At 54.3% G+C, this 26,348-nt stretch overlaps 6 protein-coding genes across 6 annotated transcripts; 3 read left to right on the top strand and 3 right to left on the bottom strand.

Annotated features, from left to right (window-relative positions):
* Positions 1–406: 406 nt before the first annotated feature.
* Positions 407–3,722, top strand: QC764_110130 (uncharacterized protein; the record flags this gene model as incomplete). Its single annotated transcript, XM_062942281.1, has 3 exons — positions 407–990; positions 1,039–1,305; positions 1,362–3,722. Exons 1-3 carry the CDS (start codon positions 988–990, stop codon positions 3,720–3,722), a joined length of 2,631 nt encoding a protein of 876 aa, XP_062805215.1. The 5' UTR covers positions 407–987.
* Positions 3,723–5,845: 2,123 nt separating this feature from the next.
* QC764_110120 (uncharacterized protein) lies at positions 5,846–7,132 on the top strand (the record flags this gene model as incomplete). The annotated part of the gene is made up of 1 exon (XM_062942280.1): positions 5,846–7,132. The coding sequence occupies one exon, from the start codon at positions 5,846–5,848 to the stop codon at positions 7,130–7,132; it is 1,287 nt and encodes a 428-aa protein (XP_062805214.1).
* Positions 7,133–8,472: 1,340 nt separating this feature from the next.
* Positions 8,473–11,684, bottom strand: QC764_110110 (uncharacterized protein). Its single transcript, XM_062942279.1, has 2 exons — positions 9,787–11,684; positions 8,473–9,730 (listed from the first exon to the last, which is right to left on the bottom strand). Exons 1-2 carry the CDS (start codon positions 10,239–10,241, stop codon positions 8,749–8,751), a joined length of 1,437 nt encoding a protein of 478 aa, XP_062805213.1. The 5' UTR covers positions 10,242–11,684; the 3' UTR covers positions 8,473–8,748.
* A 45-nt stretch (positions 11,685–11,729) lies between these two features.
* QC764_110100 (uncharacterized protein) lies at positions 11,730–16,672 on the top strand (the record flags this gene model as incomplete). The annotated part of the gene is made up of 4 exons (XM_062942278.1): positions 11,730–14,440; positions 14,498–14,827; positions 14,881–15,110; positions 15,164–16,672. Exons 1-4 carry the CDS (start codon positions 12,619–12,621, stop codon positions 16,670–16,672), a joined length of 3,891 nt encoding a protein of 1,296 aa, XP_062805212.1. The 5' UTR covers positions 11,730–12,618.
* A 1,023-nt stretch (positions 16,673–17,695) lies between these two features.
* QC764_110090 (uncharacterized protein) lies at positions 17,696–20,334 on the bottom strand. The gene is made up of 2 exons (XM_062942277.1): positions 19,120–20,334; positions 17,696–19,059 (listed from the first exon to the last, which is right to left on the bottom strand). Exons 1-2 carry the CDS (start codon positions 19,760–19,762, stop codon positions 17,870–17,872), a joined length of 1,833 nt encoding a protein of 610 aa, XP_062805211.1. The 5' UTR covers positions 19,763–20,334; the 3' UTR covers positions 17,696–17,869.
* Positions 20,335–21,276: 942 nt separating this feature from the next.
* Positions 21,277–24,205, bottom strand: QC764_110080 (uncharacterized protein). The gene is made up of 2 exons (XM_062942276.1): positions 23,249–24,205; positions 21,277–23,181 (listed from the first exon to the last, which is right to left on the bottom strand). The coding sequence occupies exons 1-2, from the start codon at positions 23,254–23,256 to the stop codon at positions 21,468–21,470; spliced, it is 1,722 nt and encodes a 573-aa protein (XP_062805210.1). The 5' UTR covers positions 23,257–24,205; the 3' UTR covers positions 21,277–21,467.
* Between the last annotated feature and the right edge of the window lie 2,143 nt (positions 24,206–26,348).

Below are 26,348 nucleotides of genomic sequence, written 5' to 3'. Positions count from 1 at the left end.
TGAGAAAAAGGAACACAAGGAGGTCGGGGAGCGGCGGGCCAGGTCCAGTTCAGTTGTTGCCAGGGCAGGGAAGAGTCTGGAGTGTTGGGGGGGGATGGGATGGATGTTTGACAGGAAGGGCTTAGCGCCTGTCGCTGGGCGCTTAAGCCGTCTATTTCGAAGCGATTTTGTGCAGATGGACCAATTGCAACACAGCATTGCTCGGTACCATTCAAGCACCACATGAATTTCTCACCAATGACAACAACTCACCACCCATCCTCTCACCGTCCGTCTGCACATCCGTGACTTCTCTGCAGTCCATGCAGAGTGGACTGCAGAGAGATGTGGCCATCTGCCCAACCAGCCTTCGCCTTTCGGCCGTCCCTAGTTCGATGCGATGCCCTGCTATAATTATACCCCGGAATGGGTGCGTGCTAGGGGAAACCTGGAAGGGTGGAAGGGTGTTCCTGCGAGTCTTGCTACTGCTGCTGCTGCTTTCATGCGTGTCTCTGCGAGTGCCGGACAGAGGATGGATGGATGGATAGATGGCATGCTACCTATCTCTTCATTCTCCGGCCCCCAACACTTAACACTTATCACACCACACCACACCACACTGACCGATCACATTGTGACCGGCCACCTTGGACACTGCACCGCACCGCAGCGCACCGCACCGTTGCCTCCCATCCGAGCGCTTGCACATCTGCTGTAGCAGTAACCCCGACATCGCGGCTTGCCATACCGTGGACCGTGGTACATAACCCATATCTGTAGCCGCCCGCCACACCGTCCCACCTCTTGTCCTCTTCTCCCGCTTTTGGCTTCAAGCAGTGACCGAGTCGGCATGCGAACAACAGTGTCTAGTTCGTCCCAACTACTCCGTCTTAAGAACCTATCTTGTCTTTTTGAAAGGCAAACACTGCCGGCAACGGCACTAACTCCTTACCTTGGCAAACAATTTACTCTGCCAATCTCACCTGTTACACCGAGTCTGATTTCACAATGGTAGGCATGAATAGCTGAATAGTGAGTGAAATACTAACAATTTTATAGGCTCAAGTACGCTTCGCTCCACGAGAGCACCCGCAGATGGAAATGAGGGAAAAGGGGAGGGCGAGGGGTCCGGTATTCACAACGCCGGCTTTCAATGACAGGCCAAACTCTGTGTACACGGAATTCATGGAGTCAGAAGCCGAGATGGGCCACGAACATGATGATCATGATGACGACGACGACGACGACGAGGTCTACAGCGAATTCGGGGATCTGGAAGGAATCGAAGATGGCGAATGTTCCCCCCGTGCCAGCATTGGCGGTTCGGTGCGTTGATCACCCCTGATGTGGACAGAGGGGCAGTTGCTAACAACAACACGCAGTCCGGCCAACACAGCTTTACCACCCTCTCCACATACGACGAGGTCCAAACACCAAGGTCCCTGCGGCAACGGCCCTTCGCATTCGACACGTATGAAGTGAAGCAGCAACCAGTAGAAGGCCCGAGAGGTCCTCACCTGTTCCGGAGCTCCATGTCCTCGGCCCAGTCCATCGAGTTGCAACATGCGCTTTCGCTCTCGCCTGTGACGCCCAAGAAGCCACATCTGATGGACTACCAGCTTCAGGATGTTCACCTCACCGCTCTGCCAAAAAAGAGGCGCAACACGGCCGGCCCTTTTGAGTTTACCGACGAGGAGCTTGATACGTCGGCGCTGCATATGTGGTCTCCGGAAATGGTTGCGCAGAGGATGCTGAATGCCGGTGTTGAGCTTCCCGCCGCGGAAAAGTTTGTCGAGAATGATATCACGGGTGCTATTTTGATCACGTTGAAGTTTGAGGACTTGAAGGAGCTGGGGATTTCATCTTTTGGCGTGAGGACGTTGGTTTGGGAGGAGATTCACAGCATGAGGGACATGCAGAAGCCGGAGCCTATGCCCGAGACACCGATTGAGGATGAGCCGGACAAGCAGGTCAGAAGGGAACTCAAGAGGAAGGAGAGCGGCGCGACCAAGGACAAGCGGAAGCCGAGGTTGAAGATTAACGATGTCATCTCTCCTTTGGAGTCGGTGTCCATCGTGGGTATTGAGCAGGTACTGCCAAAGCCTCACCAGTGCTCCAAGGGCGAGAACTGCTCCAAGGCCAAGAGATACAAGCGGCTGATGGAGGCCTTCCAGAAGGACCACCCGTTCCTCAACGACAAGGGCGTCATCATGCTTGCCGGCGACCTTGGAAAGGTCACCGCTACCACGGGTCTTGTCGCGCCGGAAGAGGACGAGTTCCGCCCGGTATCCGACGTCGTCCCTTCTGTGGTGGCTTCATCCGATGTCATGGGACCCGGTGCCTTCACAACAATGCAGTACCTCCAAGAAGCTGCCCTTCGTAATGTCGAGACAAGAGACGCCCAGGACAACGTCCGTCACTTCCTCGACTTCCAACACCAACACTCCACCAGCAGCGAAGTCCCCCCAACACCACCCTTTGAGATCTCCCCCGTGAGCAACTCCCCGGTCTACGGCAGCAACACCACCACCCCCCAACCTCACACCGGCCTCCGCGGCCTCCCCAAGCTCTCCATCCCAACCCACCCATCCACCACCACACCCAACACCTACGACCCTCAATCCGCCCGCGCCCGCTCCGCCCGCCCAATCTCCCAAGTCATCCCCTCCTTCCGAGAACTCTCCCCCTCTTCGTCAGAGTCCACCCCCACCGGCGCCGCTCCCATGTACCGTTTCGGCACACCCTTCTCAGAAATGGACGTGCCCATCACCATCACCTCCCTCCCCGCCCCCTCGCGTGACTTTTCGCAGTCTGTGCCCCCCGACATGAACTACCGCAACCCCACGATGCGGTCTCTGTCGCGCAACACCATCCGCCGGCCCTCCTTCCCCGTCATGCCGGCCCTCGACGAGAACAGCATCGTCTCCCCCCTTTCCAACAACAACAACAACAACAACATCCCCTCCACCCTCAACCGCTCTTTTTCGCAGCGTCGTCCGTTGCAGGCTCCCCCGAGGGTGAACTACCCCTGGACACAAACCGACCGCCCCACGTTGGAAAAAGCCATCCCCCCTACAACAACAACAACTACTACTACTACTATTACTACTACTGCTACAACCAACAACCCCGCCGGTGTGAAAACAGTCAACATCAACGGCCGACTGTCGCCCGTGAGCGATAAACCCACCCCTGACATGACGGGTGGCGAGGCTATCAGTTATCAAGGTCTCATGAAGAAGAGAAAAACAAAGATGCTCAGGCACGAGTGGCACGAGCATTTCTTTAGACTTCAGGGGACAAGGCTGACGATGCACAAGGATGAAAAGGAGAAGAATAGGACGTTGGAGTATATCGATATTGATGACTATGCTATTGCCTGCAGCAGCATGCAGCAGAGCGGGAATAAGCTGGGGGCGGCGTTCAAGGCGATGCATATCCGACGGGGGAGTGATGAGTTGGCGAGGAGGGGGGATGTGGGTGCTTTTAGTTTTCAGCTGGTGCCGCAGGATGGTAGGAAGGCGCTTGGGCTGGGGGGGGTGCTCAGTAAGAAGAAGGAGAGCGGTGCTGGGGGGGAGAGGGAGGGGATTGAGGGGGCGGTGAATGGGACGGGGAAGACGCATCATTTTGCGGTCAAGGGGAGGGATGAGAGGATTGATTGGATGAGGGAGTTGATGCTTGCTAAGGCCATGAAGCAGAAGGGGGAGGGGTTTGAGGTTGTGGTGAATGGGAATATGATTTAGGGCTTGGAAAGGGGGGTTGGTTTCCTTTGGTAATACTCCGCTCTTGGTTTTTTTTTTTTTTTTTTTTTTTTTTTGGTTTTTTTTCTCATTGGATTTCGACATGATATCTATACCCCTGCTTATACCCTCTTCTTCTTTTTCACTCCTCTTTTCTTTATGTACCTTTTACTTTTTTCATTGACGATGATACCTTACCAGTCTGTTATTGCTTTTTTTGGGTTTTGATACGTACTTTTTCACTTTCATTTTGGATGATCTTTTATGCATAAATTGGGGCATATTTTTATGGATTTCTTTTAGGCTACTTTGGGTCTCTTCTTCACCTTTTTCTCTAGCTTTGACATGTTGATTGCCTTTTTAGATTGAGAGAGAGACCTTTGAAAGAAAGCCTGATCAGATAACCTATGGCGACATAGTCTGTTGGCGACGCTCTTTTATGGATTGATGAATATTTGGATATGATTGGGGTTTTTGGGAGGATGTGGGATTAGTTTAGGGGATAAGTGAAGAATGAAAAGTATTGAGATTGAATATTTTTATGCACTCTTTGGTGGATGTGAGACTGTTTGTCTGTGTCTTCATTCAGTAACTCTTGTGTTGAAGCAAAACGGGTTTCAACCATGATGATTGACACATCACACTCTTCATTGTGTTAGAGATTGAATATAATATTTTTGCTGGGGCCTACATATCACCATCTCATCTCACAACCGTCCGTGTCTCATCAACAAAGCGCACCTCAAGCCCAATCCCAACCGACTGAACCTGCCACTTTTGAAGCCGAACAATGGGGATTATTATATGTTTGTTTTTCTGAGAGTTGCATGTGGTCAAGGCCACAACGGGCCAGGACTGTTTCGGGGGTCTGGCGCGAAACAAAGTGGGCTTCCCGTCTTTTCGGGTCCGGGTTCGGTAGACGGCCCCTCCGGCCAGATCTGAGGCCTGCGTTGGGTGGTACCATTCCACAACACACACTGCCGAGGAAAGGGTATCACGGATCTACAGTTTTTGCCAAGAGGAAACCGGGCTTTGTGATATGAAGAGCGGTAAACCTCGGCTTGATGTGAGGTGTGGTGGATATCAGACTTGCCATCATCACATCAGGACAGGGCGGCGCGGCCGCGAGAGTTGGGATACTGGATGTTAGATACCCGCCCAGCTTGCAAAACCAAGACTCTAAGCCCCGATGACCACGTATGATGCCGAGTAAAAAAAAAAAACGAGGCCTCTTTTATCATGGGAAGCGCGCTTGACGGGTATGCGGGTTGGCGATGACGGGCCTTTTTTTTCCTTTTTTTTTGGAGATTCTTGAGTTGTTGTTCCTGGCGTTAAAACAAGGCTGTGTGGTTGATGCGGGTACCTGGACCGTGCACGCTGCCAACAAGTGTAAGGTGGAGTCATTTTTATGTAACCCAAAATAGCACAATCTGGTTGGGCTGTCCAATCAGGTGGTCGGCCTCGGCCTGTCACGACTGTTCTCCAAACGCCCAGTTGCCCGTTTGGGACGGAGCCAACGGTGAAAGAGAGTTGCTCACCACCACTCGTTTTCTGGCAGGGTCATATGGTCACCCCAGGAGGTCATCGGCGCTTCAACAGCGACCTCTCAACCGCCCGCAGCTCGACATGGCCCAGAATATTCCTGATGGGTCCGCAGCAGGGTCCGTTGGACAGGACAGGACGGCTTCTTCTGCCCGACCTGCTAACCTGACCCTGCGTCTAGTTTCTGCGCGAGAATAGCCAGAGATCTTGTCTCGATGGAGTTGAAGGCGAAATGCGTCATCTCATCTCTGCTTCGATATACACTCGAGGTGGCCTGTGGCCCTCTTTTTTTTTATCTCTCTTTCTCTCTCCTCTGCTCACTAGCTACCAGTCAGGTTTGGTTCTGCAAATCACTTACAGTGTTGTTGCGTGGTTCGACTATTCCACAAGTTCATCTTATGTCTTTTTCCTTTCTTACTCGGGCCAAACCGAAGCGATAGCAACATCACACACTGTTTCGGTGAACACCGTGTGCCTGCCAGCGTGGGATACCTAATATAGGACACAGCTCATTACCCAGGCGTCACAACGCCTGCCCAGACAAACGTTATCAAGGGTTATTATAACACCGGTTCCTCTCCGAGATGGCCAGGAGACGAACAGCCCTCCGAGCCATCGCTCTCGCCATGATCTTGGCGACCGCGTCCGCGATCCCGACGACATACGAGATATTCGCCAGGCAAGAAGACACATGCGGTGCACCAAACTTTTCAGGATGCGGCAACGCCAACGTCCCCAGCTCTTTCTGCTGCCCAACAGGCGACAGGTGCCTCGTCCTCGCCGGCAACACCACAGTCGTTTGCTGTCCGAACGGTTCAACATGTCAAAAGCTCCGGCCCATCGACTGCAACATTGAGCTTCAAGACGCCGACAAGGCCCCCGACTCTGTCATCAAGACAACCGCCCTCGGGGGCTCTCTGCCCAAATGCGGCTCTGATTGCTGTCCGTTTGGGTACTCGTGCGTTAATGGCGAGTGTGTCATGAACACCAACCAGAACTCTGCACCTTTGCAGTCGAGCACACCATCTTCGAGACCTTCTACCACCCCCACGTCGAAACCATCGACAACCGCGAGTCCGTCAGAGACGCTGACCGCGACGGCAGTCCCGCAGTCTGCCGGTCCTCCGATCGCCGGAATCGCGGGCGGTGCCGCAGCGGGAGCAGTGGTATTAATCATCGCCGGCGTCCTCGCCTTCATCTTCATCCGCAAGAGAAAGGCTGGCCAGACGGCTTCGTCGTCAAGCTCACCCCTCAAACTCTCGCGGTCGACCTCCTCCTTTGGCAACATCATCTCCGCCCCTATCCTCCACGACGATAAACCGGCGTTGAGAACAGATTTCGGAGCCAGGCTGCCCACCCCGCAAATGCTCAACAACAACGCGATGGACATGCGAAACTCGGTTCTCTCCTACGACAACAACCAGATTGTTGCTTCACCTCCAAATCAGAATAGGAGGATGAGCAGTGTTGCTTATGGGGGGTTGATTGCGGATTATTCACCCCAGCAACCGGGCGGGCAGAGGAAGTATGTGGATATGCCGGATATGCCGGTTAGTGATGATGGGAATCCGGGGTACCAGGGGGGACTGGCGCCGAGGACGCCGGAGCAGCAAGGGAGGGAGGTGAGTGGTGTTAGTATCAATATTTTTGCGGATCCGAGGAATATCACGCCGGATCGGACGCCGCAACAGGGGGATGATGGGAGGAGGTATACGGATATGACTACTTTTACGGAGATGTTGGACCGGGCGGATTTGGGCGGGGTTGCGAGGGGGGATGGGTATGTTAGTGGGGGGGTTGGGGAGGAGTATGGAGGGAGGGAGGGGGATAGGTATCAATATGGGGGTAATGGGGGAGGATATGGGGGTTAGGGAGGTAGTTGATAAGGGGGAGGGCTGTGTTCTTTTCTGTTGTGTTGTTTTATTTGCTTGTTTTATCACTTTGGAAAAGGGGATTGGGGCATATATCCAAGGCGTTTTGATTTTTTTTGTCTTTTTTTTTTTTTTTTTTTTTTTTGGAAAAGAAGGAGTATAAGATTGGAGCTTCTCAGGAAGGGGAGAAGCAAGCTAGCATCATCACTGACTGGCGTCGGTCATTTATTTCTTTTGTTTTGGGATTGGAATGGTTATACCCCCTTCTTTTCTTTTGTCACCCTTGCCTCCACCCCTGGTGGATGGATGGATATATTTTTGAAGATCTTTGCAAGAGTTGTATTTAATGAGGAAGGCAGCCGCGATTATTTTACTTACTGGTAGAAAGTGTGATTTCATGCGGTGAATAGAAATGGCGTGAGTGAGGATGGAGACCATTGTCCCATGTCAGTATCGACTGACTGAAACGCACATCATAATCTATCACCACCACCACCTTTCCAGTCTGTGTGTGACCTTATCCCGCCCCTACCAAAGGCTCAACCTGCTCGTCACACCAACCCCCCAAAATCCCCCGTCCCGCCCGTTTCCCCCTTCCTCCCTCGACCTAACGGCCATCTTGAGGTCCTCTCTGATGGGGTAAATCCCCCCACAGGGAATAACTAGTGTCAAGTCAGCATCATCATCACCCAACTTTTCCTTTTCCAATGAGGAGTAGGTGGGCAGGTAGGTAGGTATCGCACTCACCCCCGGTTCTCCACCGTTCCTTCCGCCGTCACCTCAGGCGCCAAACCAGCCCAGACCTCGGTCACACCCCCGTTCTCAGCCGGGTACCCGAGCACCTTGGCCGCCGGCCGTATCTTGAGCTCCCGGTCATCAGACAACCCACTCCTCAGGATTCCCCCGGGTTCACCGCCACACCCACCACCCCTTTGTCTTCATGCCGCCTGTTAGACTCCACCGCCTGCGCCCAGGCTCCGGTTTTGGACACGGGAGCATCTTTGGTCGGGGGTGGTGTTGGTGAAATCACCACCCGTTAGACACCCCATCTGTGCCCCCAACCCGAGGCTCGGCAAAACATCCCCATGCCGTAAGAACTAAGAAAGATAAACAGGGACATAGGAGTTCGCCGTGGGAGTTGGGGCGGGAGGGTTTGATGGATCGGACGGCAGCTGAGAATTTGGACTCGGAAGCGAGCTGCCATCCAGAGTTTTCCATTGAGGGAGCAGGGCTGTTGTGTGACAGAGAACCCTGATGCCTGAAGTGTCGGGGAACGAAGTTGGGGGGGGGGCAAGAAGTTTGTTAGTGAAGATTTGGTGGCATTTTGTTAGAGTGGTATATGGTGGCGAGAAGGGGAGAAGGCAAGGAATTCCGAATACGGGGACTAGAAGGAATTTTCAAGGGGTTTGAAGCCGAGGTACTTCGCCATCTCTGCCAGTCAGATATCTAATTCTCCTTCAGTAGGTACAGATACCCCTAATAGCCGTCAACCTCGATAGTAATCAATCTGTAGCAATTCGCATTGATGGACCAGAGCTGTACAGTTCAAGATGCTTCATTCATATGTGCAGTAGCCCCTTATTTACCCCTGCCTTCCCCAGCCTTACAGCCCTCACCTAAAACTTGTAAGTGATAGTCTTGGTCCTCACCCACTCCGCCATCCCCGTGGCAGTATTGAACCTCCCATACCCGCTCGCCTTCGCGCCACCGTGCGGCAGCGCACTCTCGTCATGCACCGTCATGCTATTGATGTGCACCGCCCCCGTCTCGATCTCCTTGGCAAACCTCAACCCCCTCCTCAGATCCTCCGTGAAGACCGCCGACGTGAGACCATACTCGGTGTCGTTCGCAACCTCCAGCGCCTCCTCCTCCGTCTCAATCTCATACAACGCCACCGACGGCCCAAAGCTCTCCGTCTGGTAGATCTCCATCTCCCTGTTCGCATTGTTGATCACAACCGGCTTCATCCTCGTGTCGCTCTTCTCCACAGCGTCAGGGTTGCCGTACAGCAACTCGCCGCCCTTGGCCAGCGCATCCTTGATGAGAGCCTTGTTCTTGGTCACAGCCGCGCTGTTGATCAAGATAGGCGCGTCGGGAGCAGACCCGAAAATCTGGTCAATGGCGCCGACAAACCTCTTCTCGAATTCGGCCTTGACGTTCTTGTGAACCAGGATGCGCTCGGTAGACATGCAGATCTGGCCGCTGTTGAGGAAGGCGCCGAGGGCGCACTGGAAGGCGGCGTTGTCGAGGTCGGCGTCCTCCCAGACGATGGCGGGGGCCTTGCCGCCGAGCTCGAGGAGGACGGGCTTGAGGTTCTCGCCCGCCAGACGGCCGATGATGCGGCCGACGCCGGTGGAGCCGGTGAAGTTGATCTTCTTGACGGCCGGCTCGGCGATGAGGTTGGCCGTGATGCGGGGGGCGTCCTGGGGGGAGTGGACGAGCATGTTGAGGACGCCGGCGGGGAGGCCGGCCTCGTGAAAGACGGAGCAGAGGCCCCACATGGTGCGGGGGCAGGCTTCGCTGCCCTTGAGGATGGCCGTGTTGCCGGCGGCGATGGGGAAGAGGATGGAGCGGATGCCGAGGATGTAGGGGGCGTTCCTGATCTGCATGTCAGCTTTTGATGTGAAGCGCTGCGTGCCATCAGGGCAACATACCATGGGGCAATGGCGAGAATGACACCAAAGGGCTCCCTGACGATCATGGCGCCGGTCTCAGGATCGGCAGTGGTGGGAATGGTGCCCTCGAGAGTGCGGATCCGGCCGCCAATGTCAAGGCAGAAGTCCTTCGCGACGTCCAAGTTGAAGTCGGCCCACTGGCGAGGGGCACCAGTCTCCTGCATCATGTAGTCCCCGAGCTCCTCCTTCCTCCTCTCAAAGATCTCAGCAGCCTTCAAGAAGACATCCCGGCGCTCCTTGGGGAGTGTCTTCTTCCACGTCTTGAAAGCCTTGTCGGCGGCCTCGACGGCCTTCTTCACGTCGGCATCCGAGGCGGCGCCGGACCGGTGGATGGCCTTGCCGGTGACGGGCGAGATGACATCGTACTGCTTCTCGGCGTGGTACTCCTCGCCGTTGATCCAGAAAGGGACCGAGTAGGTGGCGGCGTCAGACATGATGGGCGAAAAAGGCGGGGAAAGAGAGATGGGAAAGAAGACAAAGGCAAGGTACAGTCCGGGGTATCAACAAGAAGAAAACAAGGAAGGGGCTACAGCAGAAGTGAGATCCAGAGGAACGGGAACAAGGCCGATGAAGCTGGGGAGAAGCGGGAGAAAAATAGGAAGAAGACAGACATGATCGGTCATCATGTGGGGGGTGAACCTGGATTGGCCTGGAGGAGCAGAGTCTGGGATCTTGTCACAGGCCGGCATGTGGGTATCGCGAGGGGCGTTACCCCTGGATGAGTGCCGTCCCCGGAGACCGTGGCCAAGATGGGGTTGTGAAGCGGCGCGCATGTGGGAGGGTATAAAACACTGAAAACACTTGCCGGCCTGCCCTGGTGATGCTGGGTTCCTACTTGTCTGTCATGACAATGATCAGTTATGATTGGTTGTCCAAAGGTGAAGAGAAGGCCACCATCATCATCTCATCTCATCGTAGACAACTGCCATCCGAAGATGCAGAAAATGCCATGTTTGAACCTTCCCTTTCCAGTGACGTTGTTCAACGGGGCAAATCCGATGGCAAAACCCAGCTCCCCGGTGACCCCTCCATCTCTCTAGACCCTTCCTGCGGGGTCTCCAGGTGGGGTACTCATGGTGGGGAGCATGTTCGGCATTCATCGCGGGTGCTGCGTTCGGAGGCTCAGCCTTGCTTCGACTCCGGGTTCTGGGCGCCAAGGGCTCGGAATGCGGAACAAGAAAGACCTGGTGGCAGCGTGACAGCCAGAATTTGGGGTCGAGGGGGGTGGGAGGGGGGGCCGATAAGACATTGTCGATGGGTCGCACACTCGTCAGCATGTCACTATAGAGCAACCATCACACGGTGCGTCCCAAGAGCCGCAAGATGTCTCGACCGGAGCGTTGTCGTAGTAGTATCGGGGAGTGAACCCACGTGCTGAACGGCCCGAAGGATACCCGGCGACGTGCCCCCGGCATCCGGTGCCGGCGAATGTGTGGAGAAGTGGAGTCACGGGCTTGGCCCTGTCTTGTCTCCGGCTTCATCTTGACCACACAGCCCGGGGCTTGTTGTAGAGCCGTGATTCGGGGCTGGACCGTAAAGTCTCGATTCTCATCAAGGTGGACAAACAGTCTCTGTTCCCAATTTGTTAGCTTGGGTTACTCGGCTAGAAGACCTCCCGAGTCAGTCATCCGAACCGGTGAGACGTGTCAAAAGTGTCAACTGCTGTGCGCTCGTGGAACAGGCACGACGGGGTGCTATAAAATATGATTTTCGAGATGGTCCAAAAGTCAGTGTTGAGAACGTGAAATCCAAGTGGTGGTTTGGTAACGACAACTGCCGGCAACTGTTAGCAATGCCCGCCCAGTGAAATGCAAGCGATCCACACAAGGTCGCATCGGCTTCGACATCGCGAATGGAACCGTGTTTTGGGGGCATTATATACGGAACAATGCAAAATCCCATGTTTCTGAGTGGAAATCCCATCTGAGCAGAGTTATCCAGCTGAGGGCGGTGAGGGTCACAGTTGTACAAACTGCGAGATGACATTGGTCTGACACCCCTCCCGCTTTCGTCTGACCCAGTGCTTCCGTTCGGCGCATTCCATTGCTGTTTCGGATACACGATCTTCACGATAGTGACCGCTGAGGTAGCATTGCCACTTCAGAAAATCTGGTGCTGACCCTCCACTGTTCCATCCTCGTGGATGGCCCCTTGTTACCGTTCATCGGATGTTCAACCGTACTAGTGTTCAGCTAACGGCTCAATGGGAGAGTTTGCTCTGATCTTTTAGGGATGTATTGCCAATGACGACACCGGGAGCAGAAACAAAGGGTTTCTGCAAAGCTCCGGCCTTGACTAAACCAACCTTAAAGCCGCTCAGGTCGGATTACGCAGCCGGCCTAGGTACCGCTGGCACTGGGCAAAAAAGCCACCCCAGGGGCCTAGTCGATTCTTTCCATTTGCATCTGAATTACCAGAGAGAGCGAGGTGGGAGTAGATTATCTCGCACTGCTTTCCAATCTTCGACTTGCTATCGCGACCTCATACCATACACTTTCTGTGCTTCCATTGAATCAGCCGCGCCCTTCACAACACAACGCGAGGTCTAAGACGGAGATGCCCAGCTTAACGTGACAAAAGAGTTCGGAAGCCGCCGGTGGGAGTTTAGTCACTGTTGATGCTGTCCAGTGTCTGGACCAATTCGAACTGAAACTATCTAGCCAAAGACACAACTCCTGGCTGCCCAAAAAAGTTTTTGTTTTGACGACCAAATCACATACGCACACATACACCCCGCCAAACCTCAAATCCAGCCATCTTGGGCTCGCGGGCCGTTGTCTGCTCGATGCCCCTCCTGACGGCGACGTCGACATGACGCCCAGTCAAGAGTTACAGGAGACCAGCTGCGCCGTCGACACCAGCCCAGCAGTCGCTGTCCGCCAATCCCCGCACTCGACCCCAGACGACACGCAGTATTTTGGTCGATATACCCGCCATCACAGTCGACCTCAGTCGCCGGCCTACAATGTGGCCCCTGTAGTCGGTAATCGGTTCGTTAGGGACGCTCCCTTACTCACGCCAGATGTTCCTCGATCGCAAAACGCCAGTCCATTTCGCATACCGATGCCATGTATCACGCCCGGACAAGTGGCCTTCTCAGCCTTACAATTTCTCCCAGTACCCGTGCTTGTTTTGGACGGCTTAAAGACGGTAGCTTTGGCAAACGAAGCCATGGGAAGACTGCTCGGTATGATACCCGAAAATGTTGGTGCCGACGGTGACGGCATGGTACCCGTCGTGGACATTCTTCGCGGCAAGACCCTGGCTCAGGTGGGCATTGATCTGGTTCAGGACGGCGTTCCGGTTTGGCTTGATTGGGAGCAATTTCTCAACCAAGCTGCTGTCGAAACGGGAGGTGGAAGTCCATCGGCGACAGCCGACGGCGCCGTCGAGGTCGACGGAGATGTCACGCCAATACCGGATGGAGCGAACGATGGCCACGTTTTCGATGGAAAACCCCATGACCACACGCCTACCCTCGCCATCGAGGTGGTGATTTCTCCCACAGATGTCACCAGTTCCACGTATGATCCTCGAGCAAGGCACAACTTGTCGGTTTCCCAAAGGCGTGCCAAAATGATCATATCGGTCTGGGATGTCAGCGAAGGACAAACTTTCTTCACGTTGACCTTCACCAACACCAACTCGGCTTTCAGCCCCGCCATGAGTAGGAGAAAATCGACGGCCAAAGCGAGTTATTTGGAAGCTGCCGAGCGGAAGTCTATACCTCATGTCAGCAACCCACCTTCTGCGGCCTCTAGCAAGGACTCCAACGCTTCCTCCTCGTTCAAGCTCAGCCCTTCTGCCGTGTCCTTTTCCGCCAACCCGTTCCCCCCCTTTGGACCGCCCGCTGCCTCGGCACCCTCAAGCGCGCCGTCGGTACTCCAAAAGATCAACATCATGAAGGATGCCTTGCTTGACAACATCCAGACGCCCATCCTGGCCATGTGGAGAGACGGAAGTGTAACGCTTCCCAACCGTGCTGCCCGCAACTTGTTTGTCCGAAACGCTGACCTTGACAAGTCGGCTGATGGCTTTGATCTGCTGCCAAACTGGGTGGTATGGGACCAAGATTTTACGAAGCAGCTGGATCCGAGCGAGTATCCGATCGCTGTGCTGTTGCGAACCGAGAAGCCCTTTGTCGGCCTCCGCATCGGGATGCGTGATGAGCATGGGAAAAGTCTTATTTTTGACGTGGAGGGGGTGGCGATCAAGGATGAGAACACGGGGGAGTTTCTCGCCGGCGTCGTGACATGCCGGGATGTGACCAGGCTTCATGAGGAGCTGAACCAGATCAAGGCGGCGGATGAGGAGAGGTTTAGGCTTATTTGTGACACGATGCCGCAGTTGGTGTGGACGGCGACGCCTGATGGGCAGCATGATTTTTATAATAGTCGGTGGTATCATTACACTGGCCTGTCCGAGGAAGACTCGTTTGGTGAGGGGTGGTCGAAGCCTTTTCATCCGGATGACATGGTGGAGGCTGCGAAGCGGTGGAAGCACTCTCTTGCGACTGGCGAGCCCTACATGACGGAGTACAGGTGTCGCAGCAAGGATGGGGAGTGGAGGTGGTTTCTGGGGAGGGCGCTGCCGTTGCGGAATAAGCAGACGGGCAAGATTGAGAAGTGGTTTGGTGAGCTTTCGTCTGACCCTGGCAGATCTGTGACGGAGCACTCATTCGTTTGTTTAGGAACATGCACCGACGTCCATGAAAGCATCGAGACCAAGATCGAGGCTAACAGAACTCGGCAGCAGCTTCTCAGTGTTATCGCTCTGTCTAACATGACGATGTTTACGGTCGACCTGAACCGGAAGATCACCATGATTGAGGGAGCGCTGATATGGGACTATCAGTGTGACAATACCACCTCGCGCTGGTTTATTGGGGAGGATGTTTACGACGTGTTTAATCGTCTTAACTCGCAGCTGCCAGAGGGACAGATGCCGGCTTTCTTGAGTCCGCTGGAGTCTATTCTTGATGGGAGTACGACGAGGGAGGACTTTCAAGAGCATGAGATGGGTATGTTTTTGGGTCTAGCAAGCGACTATTGGTATATGCTGACATTGCAACAGATGGACGCTGGTACCGCACTCGGTTCCAACCCATTCTAGGGAAAAGAATCCGTGAGAAGGGGGAAGCAAACACCATCATCGAGGGCGTGATAGGCCTCATCATGGATGTTACCGAGCTCAAGGCGAGAGAACAGGACATCCAGGCGCAGGCTCAAGAAAAGAGACAACTGGTGGCTAATGAAGCTGCCGCCAAGGAGGCCAGCAGGTTGAAGTCGCAGTTTCTTGCTAATGTAGGTGGTGACACGTCTGATGAACAAACTGCGGGAGCTAACATTGGAGGTAGATGTCTCATGAAATTCGAACCCCCATCACAGGCGTGATCGGGATGTCGGAGCTGCTTCTCGACGTTGAGCTCACGGAAGAACAACGAGACATTACAGAAAACATCTACCGCTCCGCCAACGCGCTGTTGACGGTCATCAACGACATTTTGGACTTTTCCAAGGTGGAGTCGGGGAGGCTCGACATTGAAGAAGTCCAGTTCTCGCTCTCGGTTATCGTCCGAGATGTGTCCAAGATGTTGAGCTTTGCCGCCGAGCGAAAAGATTTGGCCTTTCATTCCGACATCTCGGAGGATATCGAGACTGACATGGTGGTTATGGGCGATCCTGGGAGGGTGAGGCAGATTATCACGAATCTGGTGACAAACAGCATCAAGTTCACCAACCATGGGCATGTCAAGTTTTCGGTTTTCAAGGAGAAGGACACGCCCGAGATCACCGAGATAAAGTTTGTGATCGAGGACACGGGGATCGGGATCGAGGAGGAGGTGAGGAAGAGGTTGTTTCAGCCTTTTAGTCAGGGTGACGCTTCGACGGCGAGGAAGTTTGGCGGGACGGGATTGGGGTTGACGATTTGCAAGCACCTGCTGGATTTGATGAAGGGGAGGATGGTGCTCGAGTCCACTCTTGGGACGGGGACGACGGCCACGTTTTGGATCCCGTTCAACAAGCCCCAGGGTGCTGCTCAAAAGTCCAGCCTTGTCCAGATTGATCCCATTCCTGATCGGTTGCAGTCGGAGATGAGCGTCTCGTGCCACAGCTCGGAGTACGACCATTCTATGGGAACGCCCCCCGAGATCGGTTCTGTACTTGGGGACAGGGGCCGTTCATCGTGGCGCAACTCGTCGTCGGTCAACCTACCTAGTGTGTCCTCGCCTGAGGAAGACCTGTCCCTGGAAGAGAGGTCCAAGATCCACATTTTGGTTGTGGAGGACAATGCTATCAATCAGCAGATTGCCATCAAAACGATTCGAAAACTCGGCTTTAATGTTGTTGCTGCCTGGAACGGGAAGGAGGCGCTGGATTACCTGATTGCGGCGGAGAAGGGGGAGAAGAAGAAGCCGGATATCATTTTGATGGATGTGCAGATGCCGCTGATTGATGGGTACAAGTGCACGCACTTGCTGAGGCACCACTTGCCGTACAAGTCTTTTGTGGGGGACGTGCCGATCGTGGCCATGACGGCGAGTGCGATTCAGGGGGATAGGGAGAAGTGCAAGAGGGCGGGGATGGATGATTATCTGAGCAAGCCGGTGAAGAGTAGGGTTTTGGAGAGGATGTTGGTCAGGTGGGGGAGTAAGGGGAGGAAAGGGGGAATGGTGGCGGTGGATGATGGGGTTGGGAGCAGTGTGGTGAGTGATTGTTCGGATTCGGGGGAGCATTGTGATAATGCGGGGATTCCGGGGGTTGGGGTGGAACATGATAGAGAGACGCATGAGGAACTGCCCACGCCTAAGCCTGGGGAGGGAGGGAGGAAAGGGGCATTTTCCGGGGTATACGGTCGTGAGTGATGGGGTTGGGGTTGTAAGTGATGGGGTTGGGGTTGTAAGTGATGGTGGTGGTGGTGGTAGTGGTGGTGGTGGTGGGGATAGTACCACTCCCAAGTCTAACTCCCCGCAGAAAGGGCTGTCGAGGCCGGGGAGTGAGGAAAGGCTGGGGGGGGTGCCGATGTCGCCTGTTATTAAGCACTTTGAGGAGGACAAGGAGAGTGCGATGCACAGTCGGGATGATAAGCTGGTTGGGGCGGCGGGGATTGGGGGGGCGAAGAGTCCTTCCGTTCTTGGGGGGAAGAAGGAGGGGCTGGGGGAGAGGTTGACGGAGGAGAATGTGGAGAGGTTCAATTTGGAGGGGGGGCAAGGGGGAGGTAAAGGGGGGTACATATAATACGGACAAGGCAATTAGGGGCGGGGCGTTATAGACTGGGTTGGCTGGGGAAAGGGAACAAAAAGGACTGTTAGGTTCATTCATGGTTCTGGACTTGGGGGGAAAGGGGGTTATGGGTTAGGTATATGCATAGCCAGGTTTGGGCCTGGGCTGGGTTCATGTAACTTTGTGAGCGGTATATATGTCTTTTTTCGCAAGGAGTTTGGAGATTCTTGAGTGTTGTCTGCTCAGTTCTCATGTCAACACAGGAGTCGTTGGCTATTCTCACAACCTGAACAGCACCACCAACCCCTTTACCACCCATTAAGATCACAAATCACTCACAATAAACACCCCAACCACAAAATATTCCTAATACCTTGATTTATAAATACAATTATCTCTACAGATAAACAACCCCCCCTCCCACATCAATTATCCCCACAAACACCCCTACACTATGCAGCCTGTTGTCCTGCACCCCCGGTACTCCTCACCGTCTCTACTCCTCCCAAACAATTTGCCAGTCGCAAAAACAGTTATTTCCCCTTCCTATGACGGTAAAAAGTCTGCCCAGCAAACCCCAACCCAACCCAAATAATCCGAACCCCCCCCTAAACTCCCTGCTTGAAAATTCCCAAGTTTACCCCTACCCTGACCCTGACCCTAAACCCTTTGTATCCTTTGAATAACTACAAGTCCCCTATCAATGCGGGGGTGATGGTAGTTTGATAATGTTCAAATATATACTCGCGTAAGCATGTGGCGAGGAACAATGTGGTAATGTTGCAAAGTGTGATGACGGGCATGATGTTCATCTCTCTGCTTCGACAAAAATGAGGCAACTAAGGCTTCTTCTTCCCCCTCGCAGGACGGCCCCTGGTAGGCTTAACAGCGGCGGCAGTATCGTTGGTAGTCGTAGCAGCAGGAGCACTGTTCCTCGACCCCATCACCTCATCCCTGATCTCTTCCGAGAGACTAAAATCGGCCTCTGCAACCTCGGGAACGGCCACGCCCCAAGCAAGAACTGGGTTCCTTCTGGTACTAATTCGGCGACGGTTTGGATTGAGAGCAGCATCACGCTGATGTTTCTTCGCAAAGAAAGACGTAAACTCCCTCTCCTGCTGTGGCGGGACAGGAAAAGGCTCAACAGTCGGTGCCTTCTTAGCTTGGTATGGTGGTGGTGGTGGTGGTGGCGGTGGTGGTGGCTTCGAAGGACGAACCCGTTTCTTCGGTGGCGGCTTCGACTTCAAAGACGACTTCTTAGCAGCCGCCGCAAGAGCCTCTTCTCGAAGCTGTTTAGCGACAGAAGCATCAACGTCACTCTCCTCAACATCATCTGGTGGTTCACCATCCAGCTCATCATCACCCATAGCCTCATCCTCACTATCCGGAACCACCACTTCTCTCTTCCTCTTCTTCTTCGTATGCTTCTCCTCATGACTTGTAGACGTGGCACGGCTGGACCGAGCAGAGGGCTCAAGATCCTTCTCCTCACTCGTGGCAGTCTCCCTGTCGGCCAGGTATTTCGCTTTCCTTTCCTTCTCCCGCTTCCTTCTCTTCTCCTCCGCCGTCCATCGCCGGAACTTATCCAGGATGGATTCGCAACCCTTGACGAAATACTCTCTCGCAGGCTCGAAGGTTTTCTTTTTGGATTCGGTGATGCCGCTCACACCCATGATTCTGAGCCAGTCTGGACCTTGGAGGCCGTCCAGGAGGCGGATGACTTGGTCTCGTTCATGTTGGGCACGAATCTTTTCGGTATTTCGTACCGAGCGCTCTTGCTTTTCTTCTTTTTTATGGATTGGTTCGTAATAACTATCGGGCAAGGGGTCTGCTTGGTACTGTGAGGGATCAAGTGGCTTGGATTGCTTTGCGAGGAATGCAAAGTCAATTCGCTGGCAGTCGTGGAGGTCGGTGTACAACTTATCGCCCCAGCTCTCGACTGGGAAGGTTGGAGGTTTGGAAGCCCAGGCAGAGGGGGTAGGTGCGGTATCGGATACTACGGCGACTGGAGTCTCGAGATTCAACGAGTCTAAAGGACGCGAACAACTTAGCAATTGAATAGAGATGACAATATGCAAGATAAACTCACACTCTTTTTTCGGGTCGTTGCCAATGACCTCATCGTACTCGGGGAAATAAGCAGAGAGCTCACTCTTGAAACGAGTAGCTTCTTGTGACCTCAACTTGCGACCCTGGCTTTGGGTGGTGCTCGTTGTGTCCTCCGTGTTCGGCTGCAGTCTGCTGAGCTCATGCTTGAGCCCATTGACGACCTTTTCCTGATGTTTTGTGAGGCTAGTAGGGTGTTTCTCGGCATTGTTTGCTGTCGCGGGTTGCGCCGGCGGGGCTCGTGTCGGTATCGCAGATCGGGGTTGCGGTGGTGGTGGTGCCGCCGCCGCGACAGTGGGTTTGGTGGGCAGCGGCAATGGTGGCGCGTCGGCCGATTCTTTCGCAACTCGGGCGTGGTACGACGAGGGCCTCGCCGGGATCTCTACGGCAATCCTGGCCTTCTTTGGTATGACGGCATCGCAATTGCCAGACGAGAGGTCGAGATGTCGCTTTCCATAGGCGCGAGTCGGGCTGAGCGGGAATTGTTTGCTGTTCTGCTTCGGCATGGCGGTCGCGACAGGGCGGCGATAGTCAGCGCTGCTGCTGGAGAGCAACTTGGGGTGCGAGATGGTGGCATGGAGACCCTCGGCTCGTTTGGAGCGGGTCGCAGAGGATGTCATGGCCATTGTGCAGCGTGTCTGTCATGGTCCGCTGCACAAGCTCCTGCTGCCGATATCAAGTCGCAACTGTCGCTGACTGAAGTTGGGAATTGAAAAGGTCGCTTGGCACCCGAAGAGCGTTGCTGCGAGTTTTGGGGCCGCTCGCTGTGCTGTGACCACTCGTCGACCTGGGGGTTGATGGTGTGGTTTCAATCCAGTTCTGGCTGGACAATACCTAGCAAAGAAGGCTGCTTCTGAGGGCGTGCGACCAACTGGTGTTTTTCAAAAATGAAGCCACAATATTGTTTCTTTTATTTTTCTATAGCTACGGTTTTATTTTGGGTTATTGTCCCAGAGGTTAACCACCCTATCTATGGTTTGGATTGTCGCAGCCATCACAGCGCCCTCAACTGCGACAGCACAGCGCAGTGCAGATGCGACTAACGCAGCCCCACTTCACTCTACCCATTCAGTCAGTCGATTCCATTGGCAAAACAATGGATAAGAGTGCCAATGGCAAGCTTCCTGTTCAGTGATTTGTGTCCTCCGAGCATGCACCTGACGCACTGGCGACTGTTGAGAAAAGGAGAAGGTCCATCACGAAGGCGCAGCTCTGGAGCCAAGATTGCAGTGGGGCAAAGAGGGGGTAATTTGTCAGCCACTGTATTAACCCTAACCCTCTTTTCTATCCGGCAGGGCTTGAGAAGCATTCCGAAATCCGGTCCGGCTTGGCACGGAGGTTCCGTGGCGGATCCCATTATGAGCCCCGGCCCGGTACCGGTTACGGAAGCTGTTCCGATCTAAGAGGTTCCGACTTTCATGGGCCCACATGCTGATAGTATAAAACCAGATTTACCAAAGACAACTACACACAACACCCCATTCATCGACTGATACACCCAACCCACAACCCAAATATTGAGCCCAAGCACTGCGTCCAAGTGCCACAACTCAAACACCAATCTTATCCAATCAAGGCCAGTTCCACCAAAGTTGTCAACTTCATCATACATGAGTATATCCAAACACATCACAAACTCCTCTAGCTAGCTTTTCAATTCCCAGATAAACCACAGAAAAGGTAAGAACATTGTCCAAATGAGCCGTCGTAATCTTCATCAACAAGATAGATCTGTTCAGCCATACAAAGATAAACCACCCGCTTCCCCCCTGTCACCTCCCATCCATCTCAGCCCCAGCAGTAGTCGGAATATAAACTATCCTACGAGGGACTCCTTACTCATCACGGCCCGCCCGCGCGGCATTCCCAACCTATCTCAAGCTTACCCATCATCGCCAGCAGGCGGTGTCTCCTATTGAATGAACTGCTTACCACATTGACAGAGAAGCAGAGGCGAAACCACGAACCAGCTTACATCGCTATCTGAAGTCTAGGATGGAGACGTAAAAGCAACGGGGAGTGTCGGTGGGGTATTTTGGTGATGGGTTGGAGGGCTTTACTGTGGATTTGGGACAATGGGTTGGAGAGGGTTGATGCTGGGATGAAGAGCCGCACAATATCACAGAAAGTCAACGTCAAAGGTGTTGATCATCTGAACTTTGTATTAACTATCAAAAATGTACCCAAATGCCCACTCCTATATCCAAAACTCCAATCCTCGAGTCCCCATGACCCACCCGAAACCAGTCGTCAGTCATGAGTCTCATTATTCTTTTTTTTTCTTCACCAGAGTCGCAGACCCTTTCATCATGAACCAGCCATGCAATCTAACTAACAACCCCCATACCTAACCCCCCTCTTCCCCAACTCCTTCCTGCCCACCGCGTCCTCAGGCCAAACCCACCCCCTACTCCTCTTCGCCTCCCTCTTCTCCGCCAACTGCGGCTGCGGCATCCACCCATCCCTCTCCAAAGCCTTCCTCCTCGTCCCCTCCGCCGGCGCCCCGATCTCGCTCTTCCAATGCGCCTCCCCCGGCATCGCCCCATCTCCAGCCAGCATGCACAACCCCCAAAGCGCCAAACAAGCCGTCATCTCCGCATTCTCCGCCTCCACCGGCCCCTCCAGATCGTCAGTCTTGTTCAGCTGCACACTCGTCACCTCCAAAAACCCAAAATGCGGCGTCCTCTCCCCCCCATTCCTCACAACCACAAGCTCAATCTCGGTCAGAATAAACCCATACCTACACCCGTGCTCCCTCATCGCATGATGCAGATGCGCAAGACCGCGGAGGTACTCCACCCTCTTCACATTCCCCTCCACCCTCATCCCGGTATTGAACCGATCGAAGCTCTTGACAATCCCCACCACCCTCGCCATCGGCTTGCCCCCGAAAATCGCCGCCGCGCTGGCCTCGTCGCCGGGGACGTTGCCCACAAACATGCACTCCGTGTTCATCCCAGCAGCAGCCTTCTTCGGCACCGACAGCTGCACCGGCTGTGTTGACGACAGCGCGAGGGCATTGTTCAGCTTGGGGAGGTAATACCCCGCGTAGATCCCGTGAAGCGCCGCCTCCGTCTCGGGGTGTCTCTGCCCGCCGGCGGAAATGTTGGGCAGCAGAGCCGCTGAGAGCGGGGTGGAAAGGCACGACTCCGCGCCGGGGAGAGACAGGAGGCTCTGGGCGGTGAAGTTGGTCCATGGTCTGATCTGGCGGACGTCCCACCAAAAGTGCTTGATGTTCGGGTCACGGAGGGGGAAGGAGATGCTCCTGACGAGGGATGGGGCTGGGTTGGAGGAGGTGAGGTAGGAGTAGAGGGTTGTGGAGGGGGTCATGTCTGGGACGATGGGGGCGGCAGCGGCCAATGGTGATGGCGCTCTTGGGACATACTGTTGGTAGAGGTTGTACTGTTCGGGTTGGGAGAGATGGGTCTGGGGTTGGGGTTGGGGTGGCGGTGTGGGGCTTGTGCTGGTGCGTCTGGCAGGCACGTATGTGGGCATGGGGCGGTATGATGTGACCTGGCTGGGGAAGCTGATGTTTTCGACGCTGCAGGAAGATGCTCTCCGGGAGTGGTTCGCGGCGGAATCGTGGGCAAAGCTCACGGGGGAGCAGAGAAGAGGTGCTGGGTTGCTGTCATCTGTGAAAGAGACCGAGCTGGTGAAGGAGATGGCCTCTGGGCTGGTGTAGCTGCGGGCGTGTGTTGGGCGGTAGGCGCTCTTGTTGGGGGCAGCTGGGGTTGGTGATGTCCTTTGGCGCTTGGCAGCCGGGGCAGCAGCGGAAGGGCCGATGGCTTGATCCTGGCTGCGGATCTTGGGCAGGAGAAGAGGCCCATGAGTCCGGATGGGAGACCGGGCTGGGGTGGTCCGGCGGGTGCTGGGTGCCGAGACGGGCTCTGATGGTGTGGACTCGAAAGAGTAGATGGATGAAAGTGAGCTGGAGCGAGCATGACCTTGGTTGTAGGGGATCTCCAAAAGAGATGGGTCAAAGGTGAAGCTGGGAGGCGTTGAAGGATCACATGGGAATGTGAAGTCAAAGGTGACTTCTCCAAGACTGATTGATGGCAAGAAATGTTAGCCGCTAAGATCGCCTATGTTTACTTCGACTGTTGTTTACTTACGAGGCCATGGTGACTGCCTGGGGGAGGTTGATTACTAGAATTAGTGTAGTTGTCGATGTGGAGTCCGGCTCCGTTGTGTGTATGAGTTGACAGAAAGAGATGGGATGGCTTCAAGCCGAGCTCTCCAGAGAAGCCCTTTGTTTCAAAGGAAAGATGATGGAAGACTGGTGATGTCTGATACTGGAGATGGAAACATGAGAAACGAGAGGTGGGAAAAAGAGGATACTTATCCTCGTCGCAAGATCAGAACATCAGAACCGGGGGATCATAGGCCATGGGTGGCCGGCTGGAGCGGGCCCATGATGCACCAGCCCGGTAGGTCCACAGGGACTGGCTGGGGGCGCGATATCTGGAGATGGGCGCGGGTGTGTAGGGCGTGTGGGACGTGGTAGGCGTGTAGGGCGTGTACCGCGAAGCGATCTAAGCCAGGAGCGGACAGGACGGCAATCCCACGCCGCCAGAAAGGGCAAGGCTGCTGTCAAGTGTCTTCCACTTCTCCCAAGTGGGATGTACATGCAAACATGCCCTACACAGCTGCAGACAGAGGTAGCCCTGCTTTTCCAGTGGATGAAAATAAACCTGAAACGCGGAGAGCGATGGCGTCGACCCGGAACGATCATGTCACTCAACGTCTGCCGGGCAGTAGCGGATTCGTAGTGGAGGAAGGAAAGCAGCCACGTTAGAGGTTGGGTGTTGAGGTTCTCGTCTCTAGACAAGGTACGTACCCGGGAGTGGCCCGTGCTCGGCGGCTCTTTAATATCAGATGGCCACCACACAAAGAGCAGAGAGCGCTGGAAACAATCGCTTGGTGCTGCGCTAGATTTGTGATCTTGTCACACGGCCTCTTTTGCGCTGTCTGGCACATGTCGGAACCAGTGCGAGATTCAGACCTCAAACGGACAAAGAGGTTTCTGGTAGCCCACAAAGCTCTCCACCAACTCCCGCATTTCTCCCCCACAGCAGAGCTTCTCTCAACCTCAGTTCTTTCCCCTCATAAACAGCGAACAAGACCCCGAACATTTTCTTTTGAAAAACGACTTGAAGATGCAAGACCACGCCTCTGATAGGTCCGAGAGCTCCTTCATGCAGCGTCTATGAGTCATTCAAATTTAGACACATGGTCTTGCATTGGAGCTTGCGCAACGGTCCATCTGGCCAGCTGCCGGGCGCCAATCGTTCGCTGTGGGGAACATCCAGCGTTCCTGGTTCTGAGCTGCCATTCGACGACACGCTGCCGCCGCGCTTTTCTGTCAAGGTACGTACCACCGTCCCACCATCCATCCACGCTCTTCGCGGTTTTTGGCGACTCGAACCACGACACGGCCATCCATCGCGACAAACATCTGATATGGCGATGGCCAGACGAGAACAAGTCCGGGGCTGCAGAGCGGGAGATGCCATCTAGAACTGGTCAGCCACGCCTGTGGCTTTCCTCGGAGAATTCATTCATACAACGTCGAGCATACAACCCCGCACTTGACTTCATATCAACTGCACTCTGGATTCGGCCAACACATGATATTGGGCATCCGGACATGGCTTCACTTCTAACCCTTGAACCCTTGGGCATCATGCCCGCCTCACAATTCCCATGGTCTGGCCTCATGATTTTTTTGTATGTACTAATTTTGGGAATAGAGTTTACCCATGCTTGCATTTGCGGATCTAGATCTCCCTTTTCTTCCTCAAGCTTCGGTCATGGTCTTGTCCTGGGTCTCCCTGGACGCAAATCTCACTAGAGAAGCGAGCGCCTGCTGAGATTGCTCTGTCTTATGAGCGTCCGATGTAGTAGCCCGTTGAGCGGTTGCGGATATGAGACCAATATCGGTCTTTGCTCCCTGGGACTTGGGTCTATGAAAATAGCCGCCCGGAGAGATCCGCCCAGCTCGCTTGACGCTTGACATTGTAAGCGCCCACAACCGCCCATCTTCCCGCTTCCGCCCGCGTGTAACATCCGACAGAGTACTACGACGATCTGTTAGCACAATCTGCTGTGCCACCGCTTCCAGCGCTAACATTACCAAGCAAAGGCTTGTTAAGCTGTGCTTCGTGAACAGCCGCCGCAGTCAATCAGATCAGCTTTCCCCCTCCTCCTTCGGCGGCCGCAGCAGTTCAAGCAGTTTGAGATGGCTGAAGATTTTCAGTAGCCGCCAGAACGCCAGACCGAATCTCCGACCCCGGGGTTTCTCAGGTTTGCCTTTCCGGTCTCCGATTTCAACTCCTGCTTCTTGTCAACGGTTTTGCTTGAATCTGACGTAGGGCCCATTTGCACCGCCTCACCGGGCGCTTATACGTACTAGCCTTTCTCCCCGACTCTCCCGGCTTGCGAGTTCCCTGGACGAGAATTACCCGGGAATAATGTTATCTTTCCGAGCAACTTGTTTCTCTTGCACCACGAGATCCCGTGACCTCGCGATCTTCTGGCGTTCCCGTCGCGGCCCGGTCGTGTATGGCTCGCGATTCTGCCCCTCGTCCCGATTCGTTCCTTTTCCCCTGTCACCACGCTGCAAGATTACAGCCAATCATTTCTCTGAAAATGCCACAACCACGTGCCGTTCACCTGTCAAGTTCGTGTTTCGGTCCGTCGATTGGCTATCAGACACCCACAACCTACCCCAAGACTTTCCTAACCAGCCCAACACATCGACATGCAGAGGAACAAGAGTCATAAAGGCGGAGAGAGATCTTGTTCTTCTAGATCCAGTTTTGTTTCCTGCAGGTGAAAGCTAGCTGCATGTTTCACCGTTTCAGTTGCTTTGTTTCTCCGGACGATCGGGCCAGAGGAGTCATGAAGTGGATGAAAATGTTTCGTTTCATCGGCATTTGCTTGGGAGATAGTATTGGGCAGGAATGTTTACATGGGGAGAGGGGGGCGGTGACTCACTGAACCTGCATATGTAGGAACACGCAGACGTACATGAACTATACTACCGGGTATGGGAAGTCTCGTTTGCGTCTGATGGGGAAAGTGTGGTGGGGGTTTGTGAGGTGGCACTGGGTCGAGGCTGTTGTTGGAGTCCTATCATGGTTTTTTTTTCGTCACAATTTTTCGAGGGGTGAGGATGAAACGGGACTAGAAGTCTGATTTTGAGAATTCCTT

Source organism: Podospora pseudoanserina, chromosome 1 (assembly GCF_035222485.1).
Source record: "Podospora pseudoanserina strain CBS 124.78 chromosome 1, whole genome shotgun sequence".
Lineage (NCBI taxonomy): Eukaryota > Fungi > Ascomycota > Sordariomycetes > Sordariales > Podosporaceae > Podospora > Podospora pseudoanserina.
Note: the sequence above shows the minus strand (reverse complement) of the source record. Positions and strands in the feature narration are given on the sequence as shown.

Excerpts from the sequence above, each read along its gene's own strand:
- QC764_110110 (XM_062942279.1), bottom strand. The coding sequence starts at position 10,241 with ATGTCTGACGCCGCCACCTACTCGGTCCCTTTCTGGATCAACGGCGAG. Across the intron at positions 9,731-9,786 it reads ATTCTCGCCATTGCCCCATG|GAACGCCCCCTACATCCTCG; the intron begins GTATGTTGCCCT and ends CATGCAGATCAG.
- QC764_110090 (XM_062942277.1), bottom strand. The coding sequence starts at position 19,762 with ATGGCCATGACATCCTCTGCGACCCGCTCCAAACGAGCCGAGGGTCTC. Across the intron at positions 19,060-19,119 it reads CAACGACCCGAAAAAAGAGT|ACTCGTTGAATCTCGAGACT; the intron begins GTGAGTTTATCT and ends CGCGTCCTTTAG.